Below are 17,546 nucleotides of genomic sequence, written 5' to 3'. Positions count from 1 at the left end.
TTCAATGATTTTGAACATTTATTCTTATTGCTTGTGGGGGGGGGGGGGGCCTTTGTGGCCTAAGTGGGGTGGTCTTTATTTAATGTTTTGTGTGTTGAAGTTAATCAGTAATAATTGCAACAATTATAAAACTTGAAAGCAAGATATCAGCTTCAAGTAAGATATTTCGAGAGGTATGAAACATTAGGGTTTTGCTTGAGGCAGTGAACCTAGAGAGCCAGAATAAGATTAGAGCGTGGGTGGGGATGTAGGTGTGGTCTGGGCAGATCCCCCTGGCCTCTGAGATGTTAACAACGGGGATTCATGTTACCCACGATTACACAACACCATTTATTTGATTAGGAACCTGCAAATATGTGCTTGACAAGATCCTCCAAGTCATGCCCGAAATCACACCACTGATAATTGGCTTTATATAGTCAAAATGTACCTCTGAAGTTCTGTTTAAGCATTTGTCATTAGGTTTCTCATTTCAGGGGAAGCACAAAGGTAACGAAGATTCAAAACCACAGCCCCCAGGCCATAGGCCCAAAGCGCGTGTTTAAACTAGTGTTGCCCTGCGATACTTGTCTCATTATGACAGGTTGCTTCACCGAGCAGAAATCACCGTGATGGGGACGTCCAGGCCGGGGGAATGTTTCACATGTTGATTGAAATGAATCCTCTCTCTCATTCTCAGCAGCGTCTCTCTCCGTTTTTCCTCTGAATTTCAGCTCTGCAAACAGGTAGTAGGTCCCTCTGCCACCAGAACAGCCCCTGGCATTTTTGTCCATTTTTGTTTTTTTTTTTTTTTGCTCTGTACCTAGGTTTCATTTTAAAGTTCAATCAGGCAGCCAAGCTCTCTCCAATAAACAATTCACTTGATCGGGCATGAGCGAAAAGAATCTGAGTGAGACGAAGCCAACATCGCCGATGCCGTGTGGCTCAGGTAGGGCTGTTGCTTGTGCAATCCAAGAGAGTCCTGACACAAGCTCTGACAAAAGCTTATCAGGGTTTGGAAACATCGACGTCGTCTGACAGATGAAACCTGGTATGAAATACACACCTGCTCCGACATGGCAGATAAGAAACGCCTTGCGGGTCGTTTGTTAACTTTTGCCTCTTGAGAAGTTTCCGAGCGAAAGCGGAGGAGAATGGGGGGGGGGGGGTATAAATAAGGGGCGCGCTGTCCGCCGCGCTTGTTCGCCAGTGAGTAATGCCCCCCGAAAGCCTGGCCTTTTATCGAACGCGATGGCTCGGCCTATTCCCCGTGGGCTCGGGCTGCATTATCCCGGGCTGGACTCCTGCCGGGCACTGAGTGAATTAGCCGCAGCAATTGAGTTATTGCTGCTGCTGGTTTGTACACAGCTCATTGGTCGGCTGTCACAGCCGTGTCCCCACTGTACTGCCAGCAGGATTCCCGGCCCTGTGAAAACCCCTCTGTCCTTCCCGTGACATCGACCGGTACACGCCGTGAGGCTCGAAGCCTCGGGCGGGGGTCGTCGTGCGTCGTGCGGAGTACCCCAGAGGAGCGCACACCTGTGCTGCCTTCTCAAATCTCGACCCTTCGTTGAGAAAAAAAAAAAAATTTTAAAGAAAACCTGACAACCTGTGTGTCCCTCTTGTTATGGTCTTGGACACCGTCCTGGATTTTTTTTTTTTTGGTGCCTGTTCGTCTGCAAAAAGAAATGCTTTCCATGTCCAGCACAGTGTGTTGTGTCAGCTGGCACCTACGCAAATATCCGGTGCCAGTGTGAGGCCTATTTTCAGCCCGCACGCTCCCGAACATGCTGAGTCCCTCATTTCGGGCGAGACAAATCTTTTCCGCTTTCTTAAATTCCCGTTAAAGAGTGTTAAGACAGTCCAGGGAAAACTCAATCACTGTATTTCCTTTACAGGCTTTTTATGTTCAATCAACAAATATTTGGTTAGAAAGTTGCCCAGTGCTCCTAAACAGCATCCTTTATCCTTGACTAGCTTTTGTTCAGTGCGCTTTAACTTGTGAATTTTTTTTAAAGTCGTTTTTCATGAAATATACTGTTGTCAGGGTACACTAGCCATTCTAAACCTGAAACTATATCAAACAGTGCAGGAAGGATCTCCTGTCTGTCTGAGCGAAACTGTAATGCAGAATTTTGTCAGTAAAGATTAATGGTGGTTGGAAAGTGACAAGAGATCTCTGTCACCTTCCTCATCTCCGCTCAGACCTCCAGCGTGCCCCTGTCACCCCGACTGTAAGAAGCACATGGTCTTTCCTGCGCATCCGGAGTCCTTTTTGGTTCCACTGTGTGCGAAACTTCGGTTTGGCTACCAGATCTCCTCCGCCGGTTTGTTTGAACACTATTCATGGGAAATACTCCTCTTCAAAAACAAACACGCTCTATACCCTTGAAGTAAGAGTCTGTATAAATCTGCCTCCTTTTCTTGGAATTGGAATGTAAGCAATGATTTTGTTTTCCTCGTAGGAGGCCTCCAACTGCCGTAAATATTTGTTTCTCCGCTAGACCAGCAGGACGTGGCATTTGAAAGTCCGCCATCACTCACTCATCCAGCACGCATGGCGGTGTGGAGGAAAAGCAGGGGTGTTTCTCCTCTCTGGCCACTGTAGCCAGAATCAAAAGAATAAGGAATGAGAGTAAAAAAACGCATCGCTGTAAGAGGGGTAAAACAGAATGAATGAATTAAAGGTTCCTCGGAATGGGTTTCGCTGAAAGGCGGGGGGGGGGGGGGGGGGTGAGAGAAAGTGGTGATCAGAGACGAGTGAGGGTGAGATGTGATTTCTGAGAGAAGAGGGGAGAGACAAGTAGAAAAGGAGAAGTGTGTGTGTGAGAGAGAGGGAGAGATGTGGCCTAAGAGAGGGGTGAGAGTAAGACCAGTGCTATATGAGAGAGAGGACTGAGGGTGGGAGGGTGATGACCAGACTGTGCCTGACCAGGTCTACCTCCTTCCCAGTAACTACATTACTGCCATTTTCCTTCAGCATCTGAGTCAGTGACTCTCCACTGCACACTACCATTTTGACATCATTGATATTAAAAGACAAAAGAGTTGCGACTTTCAAGCTTTTAGAAAAAAAAAAAAAAAACCTGAATCATAAAACGAGGGAAAAGGCCAAAAATAAGAAGCAGCTGTATGATATAATTCCTTGTAAGTGAGATGACTGACGAAACCACAAATTCATGAAAAAAAGGATCCATATATACCAACATTGCGCTAAAATTCAAATGACATCAAACAAAGGGGGGGGGGGGGGGGGGGAGTCACTCACTTACTTGCAAGACAGTTGATTTATACCGTGTATGAAGTAACAGTCACCGCCATTCACACAGTAAGCTTTCTCGGTCTCGTTGCATCTTCTGGCGTGACCTGACCCCGGAGACAGTGTGGTGGTAACTGCAGGAGAGAGAGGGAGGGAGGGGCACATTAGCGTTTAGCATTAGCCTTATCCCCAAGATGCAGGGGGGGAGGCAACACTCTCACCTCCTACAGGGATACACACATGCTAGATTTGTTTCCATCTGGTTCCCCCTCAGCTTAGAGGGATCGATCGATTACTGTGCATTTACAAGTTTTAATTTCCCCTCAAAATGCATCACAGCAAAATATTTCTCCAGGACTGAGTACAAATTCGGATTTATTGCAGTTGGGTCTTCATTGGCAAACACATAAAAAAAATGTTGGCTGGAAAACTGATTGAGCTTATTAAGTAATTAAAGGGAAGGATTCTGCAGCAGAAACCAATACACATGTGGCCATCCTGGAGCTGCTCTAATAGGTTAATTTCAGTATACATGTGGCCATCCTGGAGATGCTCTGATAGGTTAATTTCAGTATACGTGTGGCCACCCTGGAGATGCTCTGATAGGTTAATTTCAATACAAAAGTGGCCATCCAAGAGCTGCACTGACAAGTTACAGGAAGCACACAGACATTTGAAACATATGTGAATAATGCCATACCTCACCCCTATCACTTACAACATACAGCTATATTCTAATTGACATGAAGTCATTAACAAAATATTTTAAGCATGGAAAGAGTATGGATAACATGCAAGGGGCAAGCAGATTTCCCTTATAATGTCAATCAAGTAATTCAGGACATCCAACTAAACCCTTGGGCTAGGTGTCATTTTTACACACAACAATAATATGTGATGTTTAATACTGATGGCTGTACAGCGCTAAAGAGCACACAAGAGCAACTAGGCTTAACACCGAGAAGTAATTTGCTAATACTTAATATACTTATTCAGGATTTCTCTCTCTCTCATCAGATATATGTTTAATTATGCTAAGGTCAAGCGTTGACCATTTTTAATTCTAAGTCTGAACGGCTGATTTGGGCCCGGTGACTGACGTGGTCACCAGTGTAAGACGCATGCAGATGTATTGTAAAAATAAAATGGGGAAACCTGCTTCATCACATTGGCCAGCGGAAACAGGGGGACAGTCCCAGCTGTGTCAACACTGTTGCTCAGAAAGGAAACACTGACTTTCAAGGGCAGATAAAATGTGTTTCTTCACATTTCAAAGCCCCTCCGATGCTACTGAACACCCCCTGAAGATAAGGAGCAGCGCAGTGCATGCTACACATTCTGAGGGCAAGTCCCGCTTTGCCAAGCTGAGTCATTCCCACCGTTCAGACTAACAACACATAAATATTCCACACGTAGCCTCGATCCTCAAAGGCCAGCTCAGCAGGGACCTGAAGCACCCCCCCCCATTGTTCGTTTAGGAACAGGCATGCCCATCCAAACCCGGGGCCCGTTGAGTGGACCATCAAGCCCGGCGGGATCGCACCGTCAGGGGAACGGAGCTGTCTAATTGATTTCAGGAAAAGAAAAGAAAAAAAAAAAACTCAATCACTTTAAAAATCACTTGAGGTAATTGAATTGATGTCAGTGAGCGATAGGGCATGGAGGAAGAGGGGCAGTGACATCAGCAGGACACTCCACTGGGGGTGGGAGGGGGGGGGGGGGGCATAACAGAGAAGTTACTGCTGGCAACCAACAAAAAGAAGCATGATAACCCCAAGTTATCATTTTATTAACATCCCCTCCATTTCTATATCATCAACCAATTCATTTATGTGAATTTCACGTCTCTGTCACTGCCTTTTGGAAGTACGGAAAAGTTTCCCTCTCGGCTGTTCCCCTGTGCTTAGTAACAATGGACCCTCCTTTCAACTAGTGTATCAAAGACGTCTGTCATGGATCGCCGTCCCTGTAATGAAGTCATTGATTGGTTCATCCCTTGTTATTTCAATAACCCTCGATTAATGAGGATGGATGCTCAGTAACAATTAGGTGCACCCAAAAAAACTCACTCAGATATAAGTGCAATAAAAAACCCTCTACATCATCTCAAAAGAAATGTTTATCTTAATTTACCTGCTGCCCAATAAAAGCCATGCAAACCCACGTGACAGATAAAGCGATTCAAGGCAGAGATGGGTTTTTGTCTGGCACAGTAATTAAGAGTGCAGCTGAAACATTTGGAATTCCCATTGTCTAAACCTATCAGGCAACCAAAGACATCACTGCAGTGCTACATTCATAGTGTGGGTACTCTTTAATACTCCGAGGACTCCACCTATACTCAGAAACATTACCTGGTGCAAGATGAGTGCGCAGAAATGTTACATAGAGCAATAAAAGTGGACAGAAACATCACCAGGTGCAAGGAGAAGTGGACTCAGAGGCAGGAGGCCGAAATGTAGTGGCGTGTGCCTCCCACGTCATATCAGTAAAAGAAATAAACATGTTCTAAAAGTCCATATAAACACAGGCGCATTACATGAGCACGTACATCAACACGGCATGACGCACACATCCAAACTTTGTACCAAGTGAGAAGGACAAACACACACTTTTCGCACACTTTTTGCACATTTTGCCAGCATTACATCAACATCTGTTCTTTTTGCAATGTTGTTTGTTATTTGTTTTTATCCTTTTGCATGTGCGTGACTTATTTCTCTGCCAAGCCCCGTGAATCAGACTCAACATGGGTGACATCATCAAGCACGTTTTTCATTTGCTGTCAATATCTAGGTGACAGTGATTACGCTCAGATTCCACCAATGGCTCCACCCATGCAAAGATGAATTATCATCCTAACAAACAAGGAACCTTTTCTTACAAACAAATACATTCTCACATCTGTATGCAATACAACTGAAAATAATTTTCCTTAAATGGTGAATTGCAGTGCCCATATTGTGTGAATTGCAGATTTAAAAGGATTATAAAATATTGCTACAAAGATTTCTCCATTCTGCTTTTCCTGAAAAAAAGAAAATCAATTCCATCTCTTCCCAGATTAGAAATTGATCCAGTGTTCGACGGGTATTGATTTAGGACGGCTCATTACTCAAGCTTGCCTGATCCCAAAGCATTGTGGGAAAAGAGAGAATGAGAGTGGAGAGGGAAAGAGCAGGGCGTGTGTGTTTGGGGGGGGGGGTGGGGGGGGGGGGCAGGCATGGGAGTGGAGGTTTATGGACAGAGGTTCTGATCCCAGAAACAGGAAGGGTGTGAGGCCAGGGGTGTGGAGGGTGTGGGGGTGTGGGGGTGTGGAGGGTGTGGAGGATATGGGAGGGGAAAGAGGGGAGAGGACAGGGTGCTTTTGGTGTGCTGCTGTAACCAGCTTGTGCCATTTTGATTACGCTTTTCACAGCATGTTAATTCCCTTCGGGGGCAAGAGACTCTGCAGCTGCTGTCAAGGGGGAGCCAAGCCTGTTCACACATTTTGTTTCTGTGCTTTTACAGTGTTTAAAAGCGTATTTTTTTTTTTAATCTGTGCATTAAAGCGCTGCCAGCCCGTGCTCTCTGAAAAAGCAGGCTTCACGCTACACCCGTGCAGTGACTGCAGCAGCGCTGTGGCCCTGGCCTGGGGAGGATGGGCCACGTCCAGATGACTTTAGGGGACAGCAGATTAGAAATTAAAGCGTGCGGAGGGGGACCATGTGGCTGCGAGATTCACCGGGCAGCGTGCCAGAGTTCAGACAGGGCCTGCACAGGAACACACACACACACACATGCACGCACGCACACACGCGCAAACACGCACAAACACGCACACAGGGCTCCAGCTTCAGCATTTGCAAATTTTTACTCACTGATCGTCAATGGACGTTTTCTCTGCATCGTGGGGTCACAGCTCAGTCAGAATTCTGCTTAAGATATAGCTACCAGCCCAGTGGCCAGGCCAATACCGCAGTCCTTCTCTGTTAGGCTCTGCAACCTGCTGTGTCAGTGACAACGATGATAATGATAATAACCACGATTACTGATTGATTGGTTGATTGACTGACAATCAATTGTAGGTTTAGAGCTGTTTAGTCCCGCTTATAATTACTACTCCAATAATTTATACATCTGAACCCTGGTTTGTGTTGAGGAATACATTAAGATGGGCAACTAGGTCAGTGTAGCCAATTTAATTATGCTATTAATTAATTTTTGTTTATGTAAGACTTACATCTTCCATTGGTCTTGTTTATAATGTAATGCTGACTTCCCTAATATTTTTATGGAAATGACATTCTGAATCAATCCAATCCTGTTTAAACAGGAAAGGTCTTTGGTAATTAAAAAAATTATTTCTATCATATACGTTAAAGGTTTCCTATGACTACATCCACCCGGATCGTGTAACACATTTTGTTTGTTCTTTTCACCTGGTTTAGTGTTTAATACGCAGCGCTGAGGGTGTGCAAAACACACAGGAAATTAAATGAAAGCTCACGGCTCTCGTACACAGGACTTCAAAGCTGCTTTCTGAATTGCAGCATACAGTCCAGCACAGCACCTGGCGAATGAGGTGTACAAATGGAATTTAAAGGAAGAAAAAAAAAAAAACAACAAGCACTCCAAAGAACAAAAAGTACACATGACCCGTAAAAGGAGTTCCCTGCGTTTCCACGGTCACACATCCAGATGAAACTATTGCCTGGGCTCCACCCACGGCTGGCAGGATCTGATTCCTCCCCAGGCTCCCCAGGCTGTTCCCACGGGAGGAGAGTTTACACAGGTACGGCCCACAGTTCACAGTACAGCACAGCTTAATGTCTGAGGTTTGCCTCTGCACAGTTATCACAAACCTCTCTGCCATGACACAACATGCTCTCTGTCACGACACAAGGTCCCTGTTATGATACAACATGGTCTCTGTCACAATGCAACACGGTCTCTGTCATGACACACCACACAGCGTCATGAAATGCCATCCGCTGCAGCCCAGGAACGCTTGGTCAGCTGCAGCACAATACTCTCTCCGGCGCATCACGGCTACTCTTCTGTCAACCCAATACTTGCTGCCCTGTTAGACAGCAGATTCCATCTGCTGGCGCTTGCCTGACACATCAGCCTACAGCAATGACATGATAACATACAGCCAAATATACCTAGACCAGACAGAAATCACACTGCCCTCCACTGACATTGTGCAAACAATGTAGGCCATCATTGATTTCTGACCAACATTCATCTTCTCTTCATGTTTTCTATCATTCTGCAAACCCCATATTCGTGTCTCTGAAGCAGAGAGATTGGATGGGGGAGAGGAGACCACTGTGGGGTGGGGGTGGGGAGGTGCAGCCAGGCTGTGTGTGTTCACCACAGATTCACCACAGTATGAAATCTACAGTGGGTTGTAGGAGAGCGGGGAGGCCTGCCTCATACACAAGAAACACGACAGCTCTGAGCCACCATGCACTTCCGTGCATCAGTTTGAGAGCAGACTATTTCTATTGCATAGGCTGCTATCATCCAGAGCTGGACCAATCAGATCCTTCTACATAAAAAATAAAAAAGTACATTCCGTTTTGTCCACCTCCCTGATCAGATATGGCACTTCACCCTGTAATAGCAAGAGGTTACAGCTCTGTGTCAGAAGACCAGGTTTATCCAACCAGCCACCCACCAGCCCTGTGTTATGTAGACAGCCTGCATGCACTTATTGATGCAGAACACAGAGACCTCAGTGTTCTCCTCACTAAAATATCTGCTAAGTTTTAAATGGCTGAGAGCTGCTGAGTTTTGTTCCAAGTTCTTGCCAGCTTTAAGTCTCTGCCTTGAACTTTTGCACAGTTTAGGCATTCATGTGATATCGGAGCAACAGTTCTGAATTAACCCTAAAGTATCAATGATAAAAAAAATCATCGATCATAATCATAACCTAACCTCACACTCATCTGTCTATGTATCTATCTATGTATCCTTCTTTCTTTCTTTCTTTCGCCCCTCTGTAATGACTGGTCCTGAGGATGGAGTGGATCTGAGGGCAGCGAGCAGAAAGATTTCCTTACAGCTCGACTCCCGGCGATGAGCAACATTTGGGCGCCGGTCCCACAGTCCTGTCCCCATGTGTCCGAGCGTGGCTCTTAATCAGGGTGTCCCGCGTCCTGCAGCAGGCCTGCACACAGCTGGCCTTTCAGCACGGGCTGATTAATCCTCAAGGGCTGCGGGACGGAAAAGTGGAGCGCTTCACGAGCGACTCGGGGCCTTTCAAGGATTCTGGGAAACTCAGAAAAAGTAACGCCGAAGACCCCGAGCTAAAGAGGCCGCTCTTTGATGCACACATGCTGAGTTTGACCCAGAGCATCAGATTATTCTCTGGCACCAACACTGATCAAAGCTCTTAAATCTTCACATGCAAAACAGCCATCAGAACAAAACAATTACTCACCCATGAATGCTGTAATGATTGGGAGAGCGATCTCTTCACGTGACCCAAAGAAAACCAGACCAGGACCATTGCCTGACTGTACACACCAGCCACAATGACTACCATGGTAGAACCATTACCTGACCACACCCAACACAAACACTGCCAGACCAGAAACATTACCATATTCACTAAAATGACAGCACAGCCAAAGTCTTATTTGACAAACACATCACAGCCATAGAATAGCACTGTTAGCTCACCAAACACAACGATCTGGCTGTCAGTACAGCACAGGTACCCTCCCCACCCACTGCAACATTCTCGGAGATTACTTCAGGAGCATTGGCCTACTACACCATAACCATTACAACCAACATAAACTGACTTGGATTAAATCTACAATTTAAATAACATAAGGGTTATCATCTCGTAAAATTGTGTTCTTTTTTGCATGGAGAGTGGCTATGTTTGTATGCGGTCACAGTATTGTAGTGTTATGGTGATGTGGTATAGAGTGTTCGGCTGCAGCATTGCTGTGTTGTGGAATGTATTTTTAGAGTGGATTTCCAGCGGGATTCGGGGGGATATATTTTTGCAGAGACAGACGAAATAAATAATTGATCATACAAATGGGCTGGAGCATTTTAGCATCACCCCGAACTCAAAGTCAGGACGGCTCCGTGTCCCCATGTCACAGAGTTAAACCAGGCTGCCAGAGTGCTCACGCACAGACCTCCGCTTGTGTGTGGCATTGCGTCCAACCTTTAAACAGCCTCAAGTCTCGGGATTTAAAAAACGTAAGTGGAAATATCGGTACACAAATCGTGCGAATCAACACTGATCCTCGGAAAGAAAAACAGCTCCTGTAACCATGGACACTGGAATAAATAAAGCTGCTGACATTTTCACACTCGTAATTCTGGGTTGTATAATTAAAAGTAGGTAGGACACGCACACTGCTCAAACACAAATACAACCATTGTATACACATACAAGTATTGCGTAATTTACGTACATACGTATTGTGTATATTTTGTCTAAGTATTGTGTATATTGTAAGTTTTGTGTATGTTACATGTACGTAATGTGTATATTGTGTGTAAGTATTGTGTATATTATATGGAAGTACTGTGTATATTCAAGGTAAGTATTGTATATATTCTGTGTAAGCATTGTGTATATTCTGCGTAAGCATTTTGTATATTGTGTGTAAGTATTGTGTATATTCTGCGTAAGAATTGCGTATATTCTGCATAAGAATTGTGTATATTCTGCGTAAGTATTTTGTATATTCTGCGTAAGTATTGTGTATGTAGTCAATTGTACAGCTCTGTGTTATGTTAGCCTCCACTGTCCAACATTTTTACCACAAGAAAAACTCCCCCTTTGGGGGCAATAAAGGTACTCTACACTGGTCTAATGTTTCAGATAGGATAATCCATCTTAGACACAAAGCACACACGCGCGTGGATATTTTCCAATAAGCGTGAAACGGTCTGTGTTTTTTTGACAAATGACGAGGGAGGGAGGACGGCGTTTGCAAGCTGAGCAAAGTGTGCGCGGCTGCACAAAGTCATCTGTGGTTCACCGGCCGTAAGCGGAGAATTGCTGAGATTCCCCGGGTACCTCTGGGACAGGCCCCGCTTATCACTTAGCAGAAGGTCAGTTTATTCTACATTCTTGCTGATCTGTGTGGTTTCCATTATGTCTAAAGCTCTCTGTTTAAAATGACTCCCAAAGCCTTTATGACAATTTATCATCATACTTGTTTAATTTAAAAATATTGTCCACAGCCAGGGTGTGCTGCACTAAAAAGAAAAGGGTTAAAATTGAATTAAAAGTCTTCGTTAAGTAGTACTGCTGATATGATGTGCCTGCATTGGGCGGGGGTGTTGGGGGGAACCTTGTACAGGAACAGTCTAGGTCATCATTCTATTCTGTGCCTTTCATTTAAAAATCACACATTTTTTCCTTCATTTTTATGAGGGAAATATCATCAACATAGTTTATTTTAAACGCTTAAACAACCAATAATACACAAACATACTAGTGCTACAGCATGAAAAGAGGAGGGAAAGGAGAGAGAAGGGCAAATGGAGAGTATTTAAGAAGAGGAGAAAAGGAGAGTTGCTAAGAGGTTTATTAAAGGTTGCCAGGCTGTTGAATTGTTGCTAATTTCTTAGCTGAGGCCTGGAATGTATTTCCTTTTAAAATTCAGTAGCTGTAACTGTTTCTTTGACTCGTTAGCACTGGGTCTGGGTAGCATGAGACAAGACGAGCCGATGAGGCCGCGCATTCAGGCAAGAGTCGGTCCGCTTTAGCGCTCTGAGAGCGAGTGTGTCGGGGTTAAAGCCTCCCGCACACAGCCCACACCAGCACCGCGCGCCAAAGACACAATCTGGACACCCCTACAACGTAAACACAGGAGTGTTTACGCGGCCTCAGATGTGTCACATTTCTTAAAGTTCAAGCTGAGCGTAAACAGGGAGACATCTGGTTCTGCTGGCGTTGACAGGACTCCCTGTCAGGGGCAGGAGAGCGTTCGAGTCACGATCCAGGCAAAGGGCCAGAGGAGGAAGAATATTATCTTTCCCCGAGAACATGAGTGCTGCGGGATGGGCGAACATGTTATTAATGATCCCACATTATGCAAAGGAAGGAGGGAACTCATTATATATTTTTTTTTAAATCACATGGAAGTGGGGTTGGGTACGATGAGAGTGGGAATGTGGCTAAGATTAAGAACAACAAAGCCCAGGGTGAACTTTGTTCTCATTACTGCTTTTATTAAAACGTCCTTTTGAATTAGTTATTCCCCCCATCAGTCTGGCAGAGAGATGTGTCTGGTCTTGCCTGACACGATCATTAAGAAAAGAAGGTGCAGAAATAAGGGAGCTGGGGGGGTTGCACAACACCCGCGCAAACAAGCGGAGAGCGCTTACCTGGACCGGGCGTGGCTTGGCCGGGAGCCTGAGAGGGGGAGGGGAGGGGGGCGGCACCCGGGACCGAGTGGAGCCGCCGTCGCTGACACTCGGACAGAGAGGGGACGGGGCCTGAGGGGAATGATGAGGGTTGCGGGGGTGGAGGGAATCCCACCCAGAAATAAGGTGGTGGTGGTGGGAGGCTTGGGAAGCTGCTGTCACCAGACGCGAGGTTGTAGGCAGGGCCTGTGGGCCATGCACCTGGTGCACGGATCCCTTCTCACCTCTCTGGTCCAGAGGGTCAGGGGACCGGGCGAGTGTGAGGCCACGCCCCAGCCCCGCCCCCCAGCGGAGCAGGAGGAGGGCCCACACCAAGGGGCCCAGCAGGAGGAGCAGAGCGGGGAGGAGTTTCAGCTCCCCGAAACACACAGGCAGCAACGCCCCCACGCCCATGCCTCCCCACACACCCCCCCCTCCCTCATTCCTCCTAACGGCCACGTCAGCACAGCAGACACATTCAGTGGGGTCACAGACACGTCCGGATGCATCCGCAAACCTGCCCTGGTCTGGACCCAACCGCCCACGCGGTCACTTCCCCCAGAAGCAGCCCCGCAGCCCGGAATCAGTCGCTCAGGGGAGAGACCTGGGACCGTGAGCAGGAGCTGTCTGCGCAGTCTGTAGGAGGCTGAGAGACACCAGCGGCCCAGCTGTCCAGCGCCCCCGGGTTCGGAAGAATCCGGTCCCAGCAACCCTGGTGAGGGGAGCGCGGTCTGAGCGCGTCTGCTCCAGCTCTCCCCCGCGAGCCGATGACACAGCGCTCGGGAATGCCCCAGAGCATGCTGGGTATAATCGGACCGCGTCCCTACAAAGGGCCTTTTGCTTGGCCGTTACAAGGTGAGCTATGAGTACTGGACTGAGGCCGGGCCGGCTCTGACCCACCGACACCAGCCATGCCCCCCCCGGGAGAGGCGATCATGGGCTGATCACACGGGTGTCGGACCTTAAAGAGGGAGGGGTACGTCACTGACCTCCACCAGGCAACGACAGGAGCGCGAAGAGCTTTGAGCTCGAGCCTGCTGTGTGGAGAATCACTGTGGATCCAGTTGGATCCCTGCATGGGGGGGGGGGGGGGGGGGGGGGGGGGGGGGGGGGGGGGGCACCCGTTTCACCCCGAGCTGATGTGGAAAACAGAACACTGAGGAATCTGCCCACCCCTCAGTCTTAACTGAGGTGATGAAAACGTTGCACAGGACCACCTACAGAAGAATAGGGCGGGGCTTGGGGCTGGTGAGTGGGAGGGACCTAGATATCTGGGGACAACAGCTCATGTAAGAGCTGCCACCTTCCAGATATAATCAGCAGAACAGTCAGCAAACAGATTACTGATGCGAAGTCCAGCCCATAGCAAAGACATATTCCACCACATCTAGAAAATATGCCTTACTGTACACCCCAAGGCGAACCTTAGTCAATGGAAGTAAGGACATGGAGCAGAATGTGGAACTGGGATGTATGTAGGAGAATGGCTAAGATGCCTATCCTTATTTCCTAATAAGGAGAGACATCCTTGCCAATTCCTAAGACATTTATCACTCCTGATTAAATCTGAATGACGTGTTTCAATGTGTCTGTTGATTTTTCCTCTATAAAAATTTTACAGTCTCTATTGTTCTTTAGCAGACATTACTGCTATCTTTGGTTAGGCTCCCGGTTTCCCAGTTTGCACTGGGACAGAACCGCTTTGGCATCGCTACACCTGAGCAAGCGAGGAAACCGCTTTCACCAGGCAGTACTGCGGCGCTGTCGTTGCCCGGGAAGCAAATGAAATACGACACAAGAATTGATTGCCGTGTTACAAACTGCATTTGAAAGGGGGGGGGGGGGGGGGGGTGGTTGGAACAGTGCTGCGTCGCGATTTTAAAGAAAGGGGATAAAAATCCAACCTGATATAATGCTCTCTGAGGTAAAGTAGCTGGACCCTGATGGCATGGGAGCCGCGGAAAAACTGGAACCTCTCGCCCGCTTGCGGTGGGACCGCTAAGTATCACACCGGACAGCAACGAATCCTGCCGATTGGCTCAAAGTGCGAGGGCCTCATTAAATAATGAACCCACACTCTCTGCAGCTGCTGAGATGCCCTCGTTCGTGCCTATCTGCCATCTTGTGGTCACACAAGGGTAGTGTCTATACTTTGGGGGACAAGCGCTCTCAGAGCCACTCAGTGAGGGACAGTGCTGTTTCTAGGGATGGTTAGATGGAGCCAAAAAAAAGAGAGACCAAATTCCTAAAACATTACGGCCAAATAATGTTAGATTTGAGTCTTCAGTTGTTAGTCATTAAACATTTTTTGAAGCTGTTGCTGTTTTGTTGTTATTTTGACAATTATTCCTTAGGCGAGCACTGCTGCTGAACTGACCCAAAGCAAGGCCCTCTTTTTAAATTATGACGTGACGTAAGCTTGATTTTTCCCCAATGTCTCCATACTCCTGCTGTGATTTAATCATAAAGACAACGAGGTCCCCTCTCATCTCACCCCTTCCCAACAGACATTGGCCTCTTCATTCGCTCTGAGGGGGTCAAGAGCCTTGGGAGCCCTATATGTGACCACCAGCCACAGCCAAGCCATTTCCCATCATGCACATGTTGTGAACTAGCGTTCTTGCCTCTGTTCACTCCAGCTTGTCCCCTTCAGTCAAGTGTGATGGATTACATCATTTATTTGTTTGGCAGCTGCTGCTGTTAAAACACCCAAGAGAGCTCCAAGCTCACATATATTCAGACATATTATCCATTCGTACACGGGTATGGATTAGCCAAAGCAAGTGTGGAGACGCGTCTCGCTGAAGGGTACAACTGTAGCGCCTCACTCCGGGATTGAAGCCGGCAAACCCCCTATTTTCAAAGCCTTCTGCCCAAGCCACCGCTCCCTGCAACTGGAAGCGTAAGGACAGGATTATTGCTGTCGACTTCAGTAGCAGAAATCCTGGCAGCGGACGGGACCTCGGCAGACATGAATCTCTATGAGTGACGACCTGCCGGAGAGGCACTCGGGTTCCGCATACGGCGCCTCCCGCCCAAACAGGCAGCGATCAATGCCATCGATTTCCTTACAGGTACTTTACATTCAGCCGCGATTGCACCTGATGTCTAAAAAAAGATTTCTAGCTTCATCTGAAGCCACTTAATCTTGCCGTTTGCGTTGTCGAGAGGGAGCGAGAGTTCAGTGGTTTGAGTAACAGCGTGAGAGAACGTGTCGAGGGGTTGCTGGAGTTTTGGAAAGGTGGGAGGTGTGGTTTGAGCGTGCAGTAGTGGTTAGCGGAACAGTGAGGGCACTTCTTGTGGGTCCTGGGTATCTGGGAGAGACAGGTGCTGTATTAGTGTGGAAATAACGAAATTGGTATCTTAGTTGCGTAGTAGTGATGGAATGTGTGATATTTTGTGTAGCTGAAGATGGGGCGTGGAGTTTGTGTAGTAAGAGAGATGTATATACTCATGTGTGTGTGTGCGCGCGTGTGTGTGCTTGCGTGTGTGTACGTGTGTGTGTGTGTGTGTGTGTGTGTGTGTGTGTGTGTGTGTGCACCATGGCAAACGCAGTGTAGCTGATGTAGCTGGAAGTTGCTCTTCTCCAGCTGTACTTCACATCATCACATTCCTCTTAGCTAAAGCACTCCCCTGGGCTTCGGGCTAAGAACACCTCCGCTCCCCAAACAACGACACCGCAACACCCCAAATCTACTCCCGTTCCATCCAAATCCCGACTCCCTGTGCAACACACCTCCCCTGGCTCCCACCCCAAACAAATGGAGGCAGCGCCCCCCTGAGGCCTGGCCTTACACTCCACTCCCCAACCCTGGCCCCACCTGGACCTATTCCCCACAGCGAGCTCCCTGCTAGTGCTACTTGGCTGGTCTTTAAGTACTTGCGCAGCCTGCTTTTTAAAACAAATGTGTATTTCATGTCATACAAATGTTTTTTTCCAAACCCTTAAAAGAGAGCCTATCTTGTTTCACAAACCATCAGAGAGCCTTACGTCAGTCTAAACCCCTGCATTTTTTCCGTTTCATGTTAAAATGTTCTTAAGCTTTTCCCCCTTCAAAAAAAAAAAAAAAAAAAACCCATGACTCATTTCTAAATCGGTGAGGCTGCAGAACTCCATCAGAGAACCCTGTTCATCCCTTCACTGGTGACAGTGCAGTTGCTCCCGCAGGTATTTGTAGAAATGAACAGGAGCCTTGAAGTTTTTAGTCTCAACAAAGCCCTGACGTTGCAGGACGTCTCTTTTTAAGAGATTTTTTTAAAAAAGCCTGCATGACCATAACGGTCATTCCCAGCCTGCAATGCTACATACACACGGCAGAGGTTGTGATGTGTGTCACTGGCTAACGGCTAAGTGAGGCAGAGTTCCCTCCCACAGCATCATTGCAGACACTGTTGATCGGCGAGTTCACCTGAGCTGCTTTGCAGAGTCATTGCTGACAGACATGACGAGGTCTGACTCTCCATCCAGAAGCTGTTCCCCTCGTGACCTGCTGCAGAACGTGGCTATACTTGCCCTGGGAAACGCGTAGGTTAACCATCATGGTCACAGACTGATAAATCAAACAGCAAAATAAAAATGGATTTGGGTCAATAATTGCTGCTCTACTACAACTCACTACTTCAGTCTCTCCAGAGGCATTGCAATTAAAAAAGCAGTGGGATTAAAGGGACTGTACCCTCACCCTACCTCACGTCAAACGTCTCCCCTGTTAGCCTGACCTAACCTTTCAACTTTCACACTGTACTCTGGGCCGTCACACAGCAGCACCCTGTGTCAGCTCTGCTTGGGTAATCATGCTATCATCTGCCTATCCCCCCCCCCCCCAACCCGGTTGGCTCCCAGGTGAAACTTTGCCTGTGACGGTGTACACACCCATGCCCTCACTCAGCTTTTCCATACCAGAATCATACAGGTCACAGTTATGGGACAGGTCCC

General features: G+C 47.3%; 1 protein-coding gene across 4 annotated transcripts in view; it reads right to left on the bottom strand.

Moving 5' to 3' along the window:
• LOC118790756 (pro-neuregulin-2, membrane-bound isoform-like) overlaps nucleotides 1–17,546 on the bottom strand; it is a 94,754-nt gene that overhangs the window by 23,758 nt on the left and 53,450 nt on the right. For all 4 annotated transcript variants that reach the window (XM_036547760.1, XM_036547759.1, XM_036547758.1 and 1 more), the window contains exon 4: nucleotides 3,252–3,372. In XM_036547760.1, the coding sequence (XP_036403653.1) occupies nucleotides 3,252–3,372 (121 nt within the window). The remainder of the gene's footprint in view (nucleotides 1–3,251; nucleotides 3,373–17,546) is intronic.

Source organism: Megalops cyprinoides, chromosome 16, assembly GCF_013368585.1.
Source record: "Megalops cyprinoides isolate fMegCyp1 chromosome 16, fMegCyp1.pri, whole genome shotgun sequence".
In the NCBI taxonomy this organism is placed as follows: domain Eukaryota; kingdom Metazoa; phylum Chordata; class Actinopteri; order Elopiformes; family Megalopidae; genus Megalops; species Megalops cyprinoides.
This window is presented reverse-complemented; position numbering and strand designations above follow the sequence as displayed.